The sequence below is a fragment of the Acinonyx jubatus genome, chromosome A3, assembly GCF_027475565.1.
Source record: "Acinonyx jubatus isolate Ajub_Pintada_27869175 chromosome A3, VMU_Ajub_asm_v1.0, whole genome shotgun sequence".
NCBI lineage: Eukaryota > Metazoa > Chordata > Mammalia > Carnivora > Felidae > Acinonyx > Acinonyx jubatus.
In genome coordinates, this window is record NC_069388.1 from 117118042 (window position 1) to 117133686 (window position 15645).

The 15645-nt window shown below is 53.2% G+C and overlaps 2 protein-coding genes and 1 long non-coding RNA gene across 15 annotated transcripts in view; 1 reads left to right on the forward strand and 2 right to left on the reverse strand.

The window, feature by feature from the left end:
- Positions 1–2824, forward strand: part of OTOF (otoferlin) — a 92986-nt gene extending 90162 nt beyond the window's left edge. For 6 of the 7 annotated variants that reach the window (XM_053201121.1, XM_053201119.1, XM_053201120.1 and 3 more), the window contains one exon: positions 1760–2824. In XM_053201121.1, the coding sequence (XP_053057096.1) occupies positions 1760–1940 (181 nt within the window). In that variant the 3' untranslated portion in view covers positions 1941–2824. Of the gene's footprint in view, positions 1–122; positions 234–1759 lie in introns of all 7 variants that reach the window. The other variant, XM_027033375.2, reaches the window with a different exon arrangement.
- Positions 2825–3341: 517 nt separating this feature from the next.
- Positions 3342–15645, reverse strand: part of DRC1 (dynein regulatory complex subunit 1) — a 47544-nt gene continuing 35240 nt past the window's right edge. For 4 of the 7 annotated variants that reach the window (XM_053201127.1, XM_053201126.1, XM_053201123.1 and 1 more), the window contains 9 exons: positions 13830–13964; positions 13323–13555; positions 11152–11264; positions 9824–9913; positions 9193–9279; positions 6664–6848; positions 5460–5603; positions 5014–5116; positions 3945–4751 (listed from right to left, as the gene is read on the reverse strand). In XM_053201127.1, the coding sequence (XP_053057102.1) occupies positions 4641–4751; positions 5014–5116; positions 5460–5603; positions 6664–6848; positions 9193–9279; positions 9824–9913; positions 11152–11264; positions 13323–13555; positions 13830–13964 (1201 nt within the window). In that variant the 3' untranslated portion in view covers positions 3945–4640. Of the gene's footprint in view, positions 3578–3944; positions 4752–5013; positions 5117–5459; positions 5604–6663; positions 6849–9192; positions 9280–9823; positions 9914–11151; positions 11265–13322; positions 13556–13829; positions 13965–15645 lie in introns of those variants that run through there. The other 3 variants (XM_053201124.1, XM_027033376.2, XR_008289618.1) reach the window with 2 other exon arrangements.
- On the reverse strand, positions 7668–9186 carry LOC128311289 (uncharacterized). The gene is made up of 2 exons (XR_008289619.1): positions 8979–9186; positions 7668–8943 (listed from the first exon to the last, which is right to left on the reverse strand). It is a non-coding gene; the product is annotated as an uncharacterized LOC128311289 (long non-coding RNA).

Sequence of the window (15645 nt, forward strand, 5' to 3'; positions counted from 1 at the left end):
CACGCTCAGCCCAGGGTGCTCAGCCCAGGGTCGCCCCCCTGTTGCAAGACCCCTGACCACACCCTGAGCCTTCATCCTCTGTGTCCTCTCTCCGTGCTCCCTCTGCCCTCTCGCTGCTCCAGGCGGCCAGACACGAGCTTCATCTGGTTCTTGAACCCTCTCAAGTCAGCCCGCTACTTCCTGTGGCACACAAGCCGCTGGCGGTTCCTCAAACTGCTCCTGCTCCTCGCCCTCTTCCTTTGCTCTGTGCCTGGCTACCTGGTCAGGAAGACCCTGGGGGCCTAAGCCTGGCATTCTGCTGGCTCTGGTCCTCCTCACTTCTCCCTCCGGACCCAGGGCCAATGAGCTTGGCAGCATGCGGAACACACACACACACAGACACACACACATGCACGCACACACACATGCACACACACACAGGGCACGCACACACACACAGGGCATGCACACACACACAGCAACTTGCAGGCTGTCAAACGGTACCACGGGCTCTCAGAACTAAAATCACTCTTTTACATGAGCGCGTGTCAGGCCAGAGAGGCGAAGCAACTCGCCTAAGGTCGCCCAGCAGATTAGGGCTAAGACCCAGCCTCGGCTTTCAAATTGCCACCCAGTCTTCTGAGCACCACCCCACCTCCTGTCCTCGTGACAGACCAACTGATACTAACCCAGGGCCATTGGCAGAAAGAGTTGACATGAGGACAGGGAACGGGGAGAGGGTTTGGGTAGGATTAGCCAGCGAGGCCTGACTAGTTCCTACCAGCATTCCCCTCCAGGCCCAGAGCCATTTTCTGTCAGGCAGGGCGGTAAGAAACCCCATCCAGTTCCCACATTTTTGCAGCCAGCTGAGCGGCTATTCAGGGCCGGGCACCGCGCCTAGCGTTTCACATGCACTTTCTCTCCTTACCCTTTCACTGACCCCGGAGGCAGGGTCCACTAGGCACCCCACTGCGTAAGGGAGGAAACTGAGGCTCAGACAGGCGTCCAACTTGCCCGTCACCACTAAGGCTGGAAACCAGGTGCCCTGCACCTGGCTCTGGGAGGGCACGGTCTGTGTCCTCCAGCGGCCGCTGGCCCAGGAGGTTGAAAAGCATACCTGGTACTGGAATTTTATATCTTGACATCTTATAAAACCTACCGTTCCTGTAACGTAAACCACAGAAGGTAAAGCTTAGCAAGCCCCTTTGGGCCGGGAGTCTGTGCAGAAGGCAGAGCCATAACCCCACCCCGACAGTGGGCAGGTGGTTGAGTGTGGCTGGCGCCCCAACCGGGGCTCCTCAGACCCTGGGCAGGGCCTGGTGGGGCCAGAAGCCCCTGTTCCTCAGAAAAGGGGGAGAGGTTGAGGAACACGGATTCACAGAAAGACAACGGGGGCCGAGCCTGGAGCACGTACAACGAGCCGCTAAGTAGACGAGGTTCCCGGGAATCAGAACTGCCTGCAGCCCTGCAGCTGCGTCTTCACATGGTGAGCGGCCAAGGCCAAGGCCAAGGCCGCCATCGTCCAGGTGTTAGCTGGATGGCTGCCCAACTGCCAGAAAGCCCTCCGGGCCTGAGGAGGAGGCTGGGGGCCAAAGAGTCCCACCAAGTGCACAGGAACGCAAGCAGCAAACCTAGTGCTTAGAAAGGGCTAGAACCTGGCTCCGGCACTCACTACTTTGGGGACCGGGGCTGTGTCAGGGCCCGTGGGAGTCTAAGAAGGCTGAGGGCCTGGGGTGCCCTGGAGAGGCCCGCTGCCTGACCACGGCTTCCCCTCCCCCAGCCGGCCTGACACCGCCTTCGTCTGGTTCCTCAACCCCCTCAAGTCCATCAAGTACCTCATCTGCACGCGGTACAAGTGGCTCATCATCAAGATCGTGCTGGCGCTGCTGGGGCTGCTCATGCTGGCCCTCTTCCTCTACAGCCTCCCTGGCTACATGGTCAAGAAGCTCCTGGGGGCGTGAAGCACCCCCCCCACCACTACCGCCCCCCCAGGCCTAGCTGCTGCTCCCCGCCCCCCCCCTCCCGCCTGGACCTGTACCTTTGCCCCTCCTCTGGCGTGGACCTTGCACTCTCCCTGGGGAGCTCGAGAAGCCCAGTGTCCCCCGTCCCCTTGCAGCCTCCTGCTTGCTGGGCTGGTGACACCCCTGCCCCTGCTCCGCCTGAGCCAGCTGCGGGCCTCACCCCACCCCTCCGGCCCCTGCCCGAGGGGTGGGAAGTGTGGGCAGGGGTGGGGGTCTGCCCCTCCTTGCTGAGGCACCACTTTCTTCAGGCCCTGGCTCCAGGGAGGCCACCCCAGATGCCCCCAAGGCCATCCAGTGGAAGAGTAAAACTTTAATGGAATTGACTGAGAATCCCATCGTGGGCCAGTGCCCAGAGCTATAAAAAAGAATGAGTAAGCAGAAAACATCACCCTCCCTCCCCAACAGAATCCTGTGAGGACAGCCACACCACCAGTCTGTTCTGCAAACGTGGGCCAGGCCCTTCCTACCAATGGTGGGTGGGGAGGTGGCTGCTCCCTCCCTGCCGCCCTCCGAGAGTGGATCTTCTTCCCGCCCGGGGGCACCCCGGTGGGAGCACAAGCCCAGTCCCGGCCCTGCCTGTGGGTTTTTATCGCTTCCCAGAGCTTCCTCTGCGCGGACCAGTGCTCAGAAGCCTAGATGAAGAGCAGTGAGAGTGAACCCCTGTGCCCCACCCCCACCCCAGTGCCGACCCGCCCCGCCCTGCCAGGACCTCATTTCGGCCAGGCAGGGGGATGGTACTTGCAGTGAGAGCTGGGTTTCTCTTGGCTGTTGTTCCTTTCTTGCGTGGTGATTTTTCTCTTAATAATAAAAGAATGAAACACTGAGCTGACAGGTCTCCAGTTGGCCAAGCTGGGGGACCAAGATAGGGGCGCGAGGTCTGTGAGCACTCTGAGGATGGCAAACTCAGGACCAGCTGGGCCCCTCTGGCTTTTCCCCTTTGGGTAAGTGGCCTCAAGGCCCAGGGTTGAAGGAGGGCCTAAGGCACTGGGCCACCTGCCCAGGACACCTGCCCAGGGCACCTGCAGGCTGCCCACAGGAGGAGCCTCACACTATACCAGGTGGAACCAGGGACCCCAAAAACTCACAAAAAGGGTCCTGCAGGCCCAAGGACAGTCAGAACGCTTAAGACCTTGCAAGAGCCCCAAAGCTCCAGCCTCCACTCACAGACCTGCTCCAAATGCAAGAAGGAAGTCCCATGCCACCGGCCTGGGTCCAGTCTCACAGGGACACGCCGTTCTCATACCACAATCTGAGGTGGGGACAAAGTCTCCTCGTGACACAGAGGTGGGGTCATGGGCCAGGGTCTCATTGGACCGGACCTCTCTGAAAAGATTCAGCTACAACCTTTTAAAGACTTTAATCAATCACAACTATAGGATAGAGGTAACCCCTCCCGTGGCCTTATTTGGACAGGCCCTATCCCAGTAGCTCTGGAAAATCCAGAGTAGTCCCAGGCAGCTCCCCAGGTGAAACGTGCCAGCCCCGGCACCCGCATACACCGCAGCCTTTGAGGTCCGGCTCTATTTGGTGGGCGCCCGTAACACCTGAGTTGGTGGAACATGCAATTCAGAGTTTATCTGGAAAAGAGAGAGTAAAGGTCATTACAGTTTGCCCAGGGCCCTCCTGCTTCACGACCTCTGCGGGTCAGGTGCATATGTCGGCTCTCCCTTTTTTTTTTTTTTTATTAAATTTTTTTTTTCAACGTTTATTTATTTTTGGGACAGAGAGAGACAGAGCATGAACGGGGGAGGGGCAGGGAGAAAGGGAGACACAGAATCGGAAACAGGCTCCAGGCTCTGAGCCATCAGCCCAGAGCCTGACGCGGGGCTCGAACTCCCGGACCGCGAGATCGTGACCTGGCTGAAGTCGGACGCTTAACCAACTGCGCCACCCAGGCGCCCCGATATGTCGGCTCTCCTAAGGGCTCCAAACCTCGGCAAGCGTTTGCCCCCTGCCAAGCGCTTCCGGATGCCTGGGAAAGCCCACGGTCTGCCTTCCTTTGGAAGAGAAGTCCTAAGGTTTCTTGTTTGGCTTCTGCTCCAGCTAGCTGACCTCTGGTAACGTTCTGAACCTTCTGCCCTGAGCCACTCTCTTACATCTTCCCTCTACCCCCTCCCACCACCTGCGCGTCCCGTCCCCAGTCTAGCCCTGCCCTTCCTTCCTCCTCCCCCATCCTCTGCACACAGCGGCATCGACGACAGCATGGACAGTCCCCTAATGACTGTTACGGGGCCACACATCCCCAGTTCCCGGGCTTGTGGCTGGCCTCGGTCACCTCTCACACACACAGCTGATGATGGAGGGCGTACCCCCAGCCCAGGGTGTCGTGACCCTCCCGGCCCACGGTCTCAGCGCCGCGTCAAGCATCCCACACTAGCACAGCAGAGCCAGCAACTATGTTACGAAGGGATTCTAACCTTAGAAGCAGAGATGGCGAGATTCTTCCCTTGCAGGCCATGGGGAAGTTGCCCCAAATATCACCGGAGTGGGCAGGAGTGAGGACCGGGGAATACCTGCCCCAGCTGGAGCCTCCTCTCGCCATGTCACATCCCGGGCCAGACAATCTGGCCCAGCAGAGTGGGCAAGAGTCTCCCAGTTTTGATTCTCCTCTCTGGGAGAATGACTTGTGCCCTATCGACCTCACAGAGGGGATGTTAAGACCAAAGAAGAAACTCCATAAGGAAGGGCTCTCTGGGCTGTGACGCTCTCGGCGGGGTCGGGTCCTGCTTCCGAGAGACGTCCAACAAGCATCTGGCACCAAGGACCATGGGCATCAAAAGGGCACTATTACAACCCACACGTCCTGGAGGAGACTTCGGGCAGCGTCCAAAGTCCAAAGGACTCCCTTGTCTGATAATTCGGGCCCAACTTGAGGTGTGACGGTTGCTATGTCATGGCACATCCCAAGCCTCCCTTGCTTCCAGTGAGGGATGGGACTCTACTTCCTAACATCGCCTCCAGTCCCGCTTCCTGCCACGGCCTCCTGCCCACCCTCCTCGTCCCCGTCGCCCACCTTGGAATCTAGATACTGCTGAAGCAGCATCTGGAGCTCTGTGTTCTGCTTCTCCAGGGAGTTGTTTTCTATCAGCAGCTTGGCCCTCTGCGTCAGGACGAGGCTTTGGGCGGAAAAATCCATTAGAGGCTCATCGAACCCTCCAAATCTACCAGGCAGGGGCCAGGATCTCTCTGTCTCTGTGCCGGTTGGAGCTGGGAGAGGAGCCCTGAAGCTTCACCCACCCGAGCAACCTTCCTGCCCCCAACACACCGGGCTAGGAACCGAATAAGGAGCGAGGGGCCAGCCACCCAACGCCACATGACCCCCCAACAGGAGCTTTCCCTCCAAAGACAGCTTTTGTCTCCAAGCCAGGGGGGGTGGCAAATGTGGCCACCGCAAGCAGGATCCTTCTCCACCAACTGCCTGGCTCCCTCCTTCTCCTGGGCTGTGACCTACACACTTACTGGTATTTCTCCAAGGCCGTGTACAGAGCGTCCCAGAGGTTCTGCGTGGCGTAAGGAAGAACCGTGGCCAGGGCCTCCCAATACGCAGAGTCCTTCGAGGTGTCTCGCACATACTTCACCACCTTCACTGGGGCCGGGGGGTCCCTGGGAGTTAAGAGCAGCAGTACCGTCACCCCCACCTGGCACCCCCCAGGCTCCCACGCAGCGCCAGCCACGGTGCCTGTCCCTCCCGGGCTTTCTGCCTGCAGACCTGTCCCCTTCCCACTCAGCTGTGCGAGTGTCTCGGTTTACGGCTGATTCTCAGAAAGTGCACATGCCTATCATCAGTGTTCCTGATTCTGGTGCCATTGTCACCTTTGTGAAAGCATCACTGGGGTTCTATCCACCCCCCTTCTCTCAGCCAGTTTACCTCATTGGCTTTACATCCCACTACGATGCCCGTTTCCTTCACTAGTGCATCCAAACGGCTCTCAAATTCCGGCATCCCCTCGAGGATAGCCTTGACCCAGGATATCAACGCCTCCACCTAGACGAACCTTCCGGCTGCTCTCCTTGTATCCAGCGTCACCCCCATCCCTGCCACCAAATGGATCTTTCTAACATGCAAGCCTAATCATGGCTCCCCCACCGCTTAAGACCATGTTGTGGCTCCGGTCCCCCCAAGAGTAAAGGCAAAGGTCCCAGCCATGGCAGGCGCGGCTCTCCAAGATTTGGCCCGGCTCCCCTACCCACCGGTCCCACTTCCCAGGGAAGACCCTGACACCAGCCACACCTCTGCCACGATTCTCGAACACACCAGGCCTTTCCCCACACTGTGACACCTTGAAATGTTCTCTCCCCCACTGTATCCATGTAGGAAAACCCGGTTCTGGTGCGTCTCTTCCTAAAGCCCTCTCTGACTGCCGTTGGTGACACCTGGTATAGGCTCTGACCATGGTTCCGATCACAAGGTGTGATCTCCACGGGCTGACACAGTGCAGACCCCAGTGAATGGCCGTGGAATGAACGACGAATGAGAAAATGCAAATCGCTTCTACGCCCCTTCCTTTCATCTGTGTCCACTGACGCCTCCAGCCCTCCCCATCCCTTCCCTCCTGCCCAGGTGCTTGCCCCACACTGGGATCTTCTCGGCCACACTGGGATCTTCTCGGCCCCGGCCCAGCCTGGCTTCCCCAGGCCTCGGGCAAGCCCTCCAGCACCACACCTGGGCTTCCTCAGACCCATGACAAAGGCCTCCAGGATCTTGAGGACGTCGTTGGGGTGGATGAGCGTGGGAGAAGAGGGGACCTCCTTCTCTTCTGGCTCCCCTCCCACAAGGCTTCCCTCCTTCTGTCTCTCGAGGTCTGTCTGCTCTCCTGGGTCCAGGGCTGACATCGGGCTTGTTCGCTCCTGTGGGAGTGAAAGATTCCAGGGGCTGATCTGGAGAAAGGCGCCAGGGTGACTATGGATTGGGGCACTCAACAAGCCTAAGTGTATGAAGACAGAGAAAAAAAAAAAAAAAACAGAGAAAAGTTTACAGAAAGTTACGGAACAGATGCAAAGGTAGATGTTTTCAGGAAGGAAGAAATGGTGAGGGGAAAGAGTGGAAAAGAGGGGGCATGGGATCTTCCAAACAGTGATAATCTTCTATTTCTAGATCGGGATTCATAGGTGTCCATTCTATTGAAATTCATAAGGCTTATGCTGTATGTATGTATATTTTTGAATCATAATACATGTTACTCTTGAATTTTTAAATTCAAAAGAAGTCTTCCTCCTACTCCTGTCTTGTACTTCATTCAGTTCAAACCCCACAGGCAAACCTACATCATCTGTTTCTTATGTATCCTTCCAAAGAAATACTACGGTCCACACGGGCACACGCTTTCCCTCCTGTTTTGACAAAACGATACTCTCCTACATGCACAGGTCTGCACGTTGCGTTTTTCACATACCAATAAACCTTAGAGATCTTTTCGCATAAATACGTAAAGAACTTCTTTGTTTTTTTTTTTTTTTTGTTTTTTTTTTTTATTTTTGAGAGACAGAGAGAGACAGAGCACAAGTTGGGGAGGGGCAGAGAGAGAAGGAGACACAGAACCCGAAGCAGGCTCCAGGCTCTGAGCCGTCAGCACAGAGCCCAGTGCGGGGCTCGAACTCACAAACCGTGAGATCAGGACCTGAGCCGAAGTCGGACGCTTAACCGACCGAGCCACCCAGGCGCCCCTGTTCTTTTTTTTTAATTGCATTAATATTCTGTTTTGGAGATGCACTACTTAGTAGGTAATCAAGTCCTTCAAGATGGAATTGTAGGTTGTTCTCACTATTCTCCCATTTCGAGCAGGGCTGCAGTGTATAAGCTACAAATAAACACATTCTTTCAAATGTATTGAGACATATCTGCAGAATGAAATCCTGGAAGAATTGCAGAGTAAATACAGTTTTGTAATTGGTGCCACCGAACGGCCCTCCACGGAGGCTGCAACAATCTACTCTCCCAGGAGTGCCTGTTTCCCACACCTCGGCCATCACTCTGTGCAGTCAAACTGGCAGAGTCTTGCCAACCTGACAGGTGAAAATGGAATTGGGGCAGTTTTAATTTGCACTTCTTTTATTACGAGAGGCCTGCTTACCTTTTCATATGTTTAAAAGTTTTTTGTATTGCCTCTTACAGGAGATATTTGTTCATATCCCTTATCTGTTCCATGGAGTTGTGACTGTTTTTTCCTGATTGGTTTATATGAGTTCTTTGTATATTAAGGAAGCTGGCCCTTAACTGCAATGTAAGTTAAAAAATATTTCCCCCCACGCCTGGGTGGCTCCGTCGGTTAAGCGTCCGACTTCGGCTCAGGTCATGATCTCCTGGCTCGAGGGTTCGAGCCCCATGTCGGGCTCTGTGCTGACAGCTCGCAGCCTGGAGCCTGCTTTGGATTCTGTGTCTCCCTCTCTCTGCTCCTCCCTTGCTCTCTCTCAAGAATAAATAAACATTAAAAAAAATTTTTTTTAATTCCCCCCAACTGTCATCTGTATCTTCACTTTGCTTATAGTGATTTTTGCCTTACAGGATTTTTTTGTTAATGTCATCAAATAGATCTTAGTTTTCCCTCTTTACGGCTTCTAGGTTTTGTTCACTCAGGCAACTCTTTTTCATTTTTTTTTCAATCCTTTTTTTAAATTAAGTTTAAATTAAGTGTAACTTAAGTTCATTTTGAGAGAGAGAGCGTGTGCACATGGGAGGACAGAGAGAGGGAGAGAGAGAATCTCAAGCAGGCTCTGCGCTGTCAGTATGGAGCCTGACGTGGGGCTCGATCCCACAAACCACGAGCTCGTGACCTGAGTGGAAATCTGATGCTTCGCTGACTGAGTCACCCAGGAGGCCCAGCCAACCCGTTTTGAAAGCATGTCAGGATTCTCCCCCCAGGAGCCAGCAATACTAAAAATAATCTTTAGTCAAGTGTTAGGGATCAAAATATTCAGAACTTGGTGGGCCCAGGGCTCATAGTGGCTGAGGCCACATAGTGGCTGAGGCCACTGAGGCACATAGTGGCTGGCTGTGAGGGAGAACAGCCTCTCATCCCCAGCCATCCTTCCCACCGCAAATAGAAAAAGTGACAATATTAAGGAAAACACTAAGTTAGCCTCTCTCTGACATAAAGCCCTCACTATTTTCCAGGAGTATTACCCAAAGACAACAATGCCCTCTGGGGGCTTCCAGAATTTCAAATGCTCTCTTTTTGATTGAACTTCACATTACCTGACTGGAGGGTGAATGATGAACTCGGTATTTGAGGAAGAAGTTCACCAGTTTGTACAAGTCGTCCTCACTTTCAATCCCAAGGGCCTGGGGGAAAACAGGAGGATGGTTCAAACACCAGAGCAAGAAGGCCCCCGGCTGCTGCGGGAGTTCAGAGACCCTCAGCTCCTAAGGGCGGGAGGCTTGTCTTGTTCCCCTGAACATCCCCAGCACCCGCCATGGCCCAGAGTGAGGCCATTCAACACTGGGGAAGCACAGCGAGACCACGGCAGAACAGAGCAACGTTGCTCAGAGTCAGGAACAGCCCGATACAGGCCTGGTGGGTGTAAGAATGCTAAAGGAGGCTGAACACACATCCGACTTTAAGGGTATAGGGGAGAACCCACAGTCTGAGAGCTGGGTCGTGAGGGAGAGAAGCTGGTAGAGGAAGCACCCGGGGTGGGAGACATCTAAACTCCATGGCCAATTTGTCGCATGGAGAATAAGGAAAGGGAAAGATGTGCCAGCCCAGGGAAGCCCCGGAAGACCCATATCTACTCCCAGGACTGAGGAAATGTTGCAAAAAACATAGGGGGCTGTCTTGGAATGAGGCCCCCACCACCCCCCGTCAACTCAGCCCAGTGGGACTCACTGAGAAGATGGCGTCCAACTTGAGCAGATAGCACTCGCTCTTCTCCAGGGGACAGAGAAGGCTCAGCAGCTTGCTCTCTATGAGGAAACCCTGAGAGGGAAGAGGGTATCTCCAGTCAGACACAGGTTTCGGAAACCAGTGCTCGGGTGTGCAGCCTACCTCTGTGTGATGAGCCAGCGGTGACTCTACAGAGCAGGACCTCAGGGATGAGACTGGGGCAGCAGGGGCCCCAGAGGAAGGCCTTCCTAGGATGCCTAAGGGGCCCTTCCCAGGGGCAAACCCAACGCTCACCATGGATTTAGTCCCCCCCCCCCCCACCTAAGAAAGGGTGCTGCCTCATCTCACCCACAAGCCACTGGGCAAACACCTGAGTTCTCCACAGCTGCCCAGACCTCATCGAGTCACAGATTCTGACCCGTGCAGTGTCACTGCACTCCTGTGCTAGCCCTCAGATATCTACAGGATGGGGAAGTAGGCACAGAGCTGGAGGAGGGGAAGGCACGGAGGCAGACGAACATGCCGTGTCACAACACGGTGCACGCAAAGTTGGGAGTGAGTGGGAAGACTGGGGGCCTGGCACCCACTCTGATCTGGGAACGCCTGGGGGAGGGCCCCTGGCAGAGGGGGCCACCGGCACAAGCCTGCAAATAGAGAAAGGAGTACCTGCCTGCCGTCCCGTTCAGCGGGAGCCGGCTCAGCGGCAAGAGTCAGCTCTTGGCCAAAGACAACTGTCCCAAGGGGACGGGAGGCTGGCAGGCCTTGCATCTCCTTTAATCTCTGCTCAGAACTGCAGGACCTAAACGCACACCGGTCACGTGCCGTGACGCCGCCCCCCGCCCCCCCCAAGCTGAGCCAGCCCAGCACACCCTTCACACTAAATCTGGTGGGTTTGCTAACACACAGAGCGGGTGGCCAAAGCCTGACACACCCAGAGTCATCACAGACTGAGCTCCCAGACAAAGGCCACATCAGTTGTGGCCACACTACCTGGCAGGTGGGTTCACAGACGGGAGGCTGGCACCCCGTCTCCTGCAGAATGAGTGTTTTGTTTTTTTTTTTTATCAGCAAGGTGCCTGTGGACCGACCTGGCCCACACCTGGCCGACCCACTAAGGGAGGACCCAGTTGGCAGCTGGGGCAGCTCTGAAGCATGGCCTCTCGGGGTAAACGACCCCAGCTCTGCTCCCGAATGCCTGTGCACCCCTGCCTCCGGGCCACGTCCGGCCGGGCCAGGGTTGTCAGAAGCAGCACACAAGAAGCAAGGGCAGAAGGTCAGCAAAGCCACCGGCTGGGAGTCCCTGTGGCGCAGCCCCATGCAGCCGGCCTCACCGACTCGTCACACAGGAGCATCAGGATCTTTCTGGTCGTTTTCATGGAAACTTGCTTTGGCAGGTCGAGGTAAGACTCTGTTTCTGAGGTGGCCTCCTCCATCCCCTCCTCTTCTGCAGGCGGGGCAGAGAGAAGAGAGGGTGGGAGAGAAAAAGAATATAACTGCTTGGCCTTGTTGACTTTGAGAAACAGCCGAACGTCCTTCCTTGAGAAAATTTACCTCTTAAAAAGCCGAAGAAAGCCTGGTGTGTGGGGAAAAACAGGAAGGCTGGGGATTGGAATAAGAGACTAGCCAGAGAATTCTGCCATTCTATAACCCTTCACTTTCCTAAGTTTCATCGACCTGGAAACATCATACTCAAAACCCGGCCGTGACCAGGGAGTGGAAGGGAGAGGATGAACCTATTTATAGGTTTTACTAGTTTGCTCAAAAGATAAAATGAGATAAGATAAATGAAAATATTTTGAAAAGTACAAGATGCCAACTTGCTGGTGGAACTACAAAATGGCGCCATCCGCATGGAACAACACCCAGTAACGTCACAGAGGCATCTGCCCTTTGATCCAGCAGTCCTGCTTTTAAGGGGCTAGCTCAACAATTCACCAGGAAACACATGCAAACACAAACGCACACAGATATTTATCGCTGCATTGTTCACAACAGCACAAACAAGCAGACAAAAACCTGGCAATATCCCAAGTGGCCACCAACAGAACACTATTGGGATAAGTCATAGCACGGCCACACGACACCATACCAAATAAAAATGGAGGAAAGAATGTTTCTTCTCACTACCATAAACTGATCTTCTCCAAGATATTTTGTAAGTGAAAAAAGCAAGACGGAGAAAAGCGTCATTTAAAAAGTGGGTCTACGTGGGGCGCCTGGGTGGCTCAGTCGGTGGAGCGTCCGACTTCGGCTCAGGCCATGAATCTCATGGTTCGTGGGTTCAAGTCCCGTGTTGGGCTCTGTGCTGACAGCTCGGAGACTGGAGCCTGCTCTCTCTGGAGCCTCTCGGAGACTGGAGCCTCCCTCTCTCCTGCCCCTCCCCCACTCACACTCTGTCTCTCAAAAATAAATAAATGTTAAAAAAATTTTTTTAAAGTGGGTCTACATAAATATAAACAAATATACATACATACATACATACATACATATACATATTTGTTTTAAAAAGCAATGGAAAGAGAAACCATACATTTTTAGATAACTACCTATAGGAGAGGGATAAAATAGAAGAGAGAGGATAAAACTTCTTTGAGTATACCTTGTTCTGTACATTTGACTTTGGAAACATGTCAGTATTCTACATAACTATAAAACAAAATTAAGTTGTAAAAAGCAATCCCTAATTATCAAAAGTAAAACAAAACAAAAGGACCTAAATATGTATTCAGATGGTGACGTAACCAAATAGAAACTATTCGAAGTGACTTCAAGAGACAGCCATCTGTGGGGCACCTGGGTGTGCCAGAGGGACCCGCAAGCCAACACGAAGAGACTCCCACTGGCCGAAAATGGGACAATTTGGGCACCAGTAAGGGAAACTAAGTGCAATAAACCAAAACACACCAGATGTGTTTAAATCCAATCTGTTCGTAATGATGCTCGCTTTAGAAAATGCCATTGGTCACTCTTGGAAGATGCTAGAGACCCAACCCATTTATTCTGAAAGCTACTAAATAGAGAAAGGGCAAGCATCTATTCTGCTTTTCCTGTATGAACTGTGCCTCGGGGTAGCAAATAGCTGATGAGGAGAAGAGTCTCTTTTCAGAAGTATTCCAGCTAATAAATGAAGACATCTGATAGAATTCAGAGTGTCACCGTTTTGCAACCCCTAAGGCCATTAATGGATCTTAGACAAGGACTCCCAATGGTTGCTAGCCTCGCAAAGAGACACCCTGATGTTAGTTTATCCCAATGGAAGCATGCCACAGTGTACTTAGCAAAACTACACTGACCCTGAACCTGATCAAGCTTCTAGACAGAACTACCAGATTATAATGGAGGGAAGAGGGTAAAGCTATAGGTTAAATTAGAGACTCTGAACCTCCCAGCTACGAGACCTCTTCTCCCCCTTCTCCGGCCTTCAGTTGGCTTGTCTGTGAGATGAATGTGTTGACCCTACAGTTTTACGGGCCCCCCAGCTCCAGGACTCCATTCCAGATACCTGTTTGAATCAGCACTTCTTCTAATATCTGTGTAGCAGACCTCTGCTGCTGCTGAGATATAGGTCCCACATTCCTCAGGAACCAGAAATCAGGTGCGGTCCAGGGGAGCCCCAGATGCTGGGTGTGGATGATCCTGTCCACATCAAAGGCTTTGCTTATCAGATCCTTTGCCTCTTCTTCATTCATCAGCCAAATCTCTCGAAACCGCTTGTCATCAAGAAGAGCGAAATGCCTGTGAAGGAGAGTTGCTCAGCGGACCCCGGAGCCTGGCCAGGGTGCCCTCCATTAGCAGTAGGGCGAGAGCTGGGGCAGCGCCGGGGTGCAACCCGGACCCGGGGCCGCCGGGCCTCACCCATGATAGCCTGGAGGCCATCCCCACAAGTCTCAAGAGAAGGCGGGTGACAAGCCAGTACAGGGGGCAGAGAAGACAGCCCGCTAAGACTCTTAGTGCCTGGGCCCACCTCTGTTCTAGGGCACGTGCCGTGGGAGCCAGGTCCCCAAGATACCTCATGGCTTTCTGTAGCTCCTTGAACTGCGTCACAAGGCGTATGTAGTCGGAGGTTAGTGACTGGTTCTCCTCCTCAAACTGTCTGATCTGCCTGGTGTATTTTGATCTCAGGTTGTTAAGTATATCATGCAGGCTGGGAGGAAGGGGAGAGAAGGTCATCTGTAGCTGAACAGAAGCCGTGACGTACATTCCCCTCAGCTGCTTCACACGGTTCTACAGAACCCAGGGTCAGGTTAGCGCAAGCGCCGAAGATCCTCCCATTTGTTCCAAAACCCAGCTGCCCTGATTGCGATCAAAGAAAGGAAGGCAGCAGGAGGTGAGGGGATTGTCCAGAACTAAACTCATTTAGAACAGTCCAGAAGCCCAGACCCACTGAGGGGCAGTCTCCTGCTCAGAAGTGTGACTGAATCCTTCACAACACGCCATCTGGGAGTGTGTCCACATCCTCAACCTCACAGTATTTAAATAGCGTATCTCAACTATTTCACTGCCATGATTTGGATGTTCATTTCACTTCTAAAACAAGAAAACTAGAAAGGAAAAAATTAAAACCTCACGGCACAAGTCTATGATATATGAGTTCTCCATCCTCAAAAAGCTGACACAGGTCACAAGCCCAATAACTCATTCATTCATTCATTCATTCATTCATTCATTCACTTGAAAGGTCTCTCGCACGCCAAGGATCTGTTTGAATCCAAAAGATGAATACAAGGCATATGTTTGGACAAAAGGCACTATCGGTTCAGCCAGAAACAAAGAAAAACAAACACTCGTCGCAGTGGAGTGAAAGCACCGTGGGGGTGGTTTACACAGGATGCCAGGGGAGCCCAGAGGTGAGGCAGGGAACTTATCCCGGCCTGGAGGCAAGGGGAGTGGTCGAAGGTTCCAGCACGGAGAGAGACAGTGACAGCCTGGTCAAGGGCACTGGGAGTCCGGGCATGCCACGGGTCCACATCTCACTGCTCTGGGAGCTCTGTGCGTGGAGACTCGCCTCATGAAATATGCGTGGCAGGCATGGCTTTTAGACCCAGGACCATACTTCAGACTTTAGACCAGTGCACAGGTGTCTTATGTCAGCATCCCATTTACACGGGCATAGAGAGTCTGAAGGCCTACATGTTTTCAGTTTAAAAATTCTAAAAATAAGGTTTTCTCTCTTAAGCACCATTCTGAAAGAATCATAAGCTCCCTAAACACACAAACACCCATCCTTCGTGTTTTTATCCTTAATAAAATGCAAAAACAACTTAACTTGGACTCTGATAAAAAGCAGCATGTAGGGGCGCCTGGGTGGCTCAGTTGGTTGAGCCTCCGACCTTGGCTCATCATGATCTCAAGGTTTGTGGGTTCGAGCCCCATGTCGGGCTCCGTGCTGACAGCTCAGAGCCTGGAGCCTTCTTCAAATTCTGTGTCTCCCTCTCTCTCTGCCCCTCCCCTGCTCGGGCTCTGTCTCTCAAAAATAAATAAACATTAAAAAAAATTTTTTTTAAAAAGCAATATCTAGTTCATTTTCTTAACTACGGCATTCTAGGAGACGATCCACATATAGGTGTAAAAAAAAATGTTTTTAGGTAGCCATCTCAAAGTCTTTTTCCCAATGTCACCCGGTAAAGGAGCGCCTATGTGTCATCTAACCACAGAAGCTAATAAAACCAAAACATAACTCCAGGTGCATGCTGCAGGTCTGGGCAGGACAGGGGACAGACAGGAACAGGTGGCCTCAAGGGGGAAGGAGCTCAAGAAAACATCATACACCGTCCTTAGTGACTGGCTGGCAGCTAGAGATGGAGGGGGCAGGGGTGGAGGAGGGG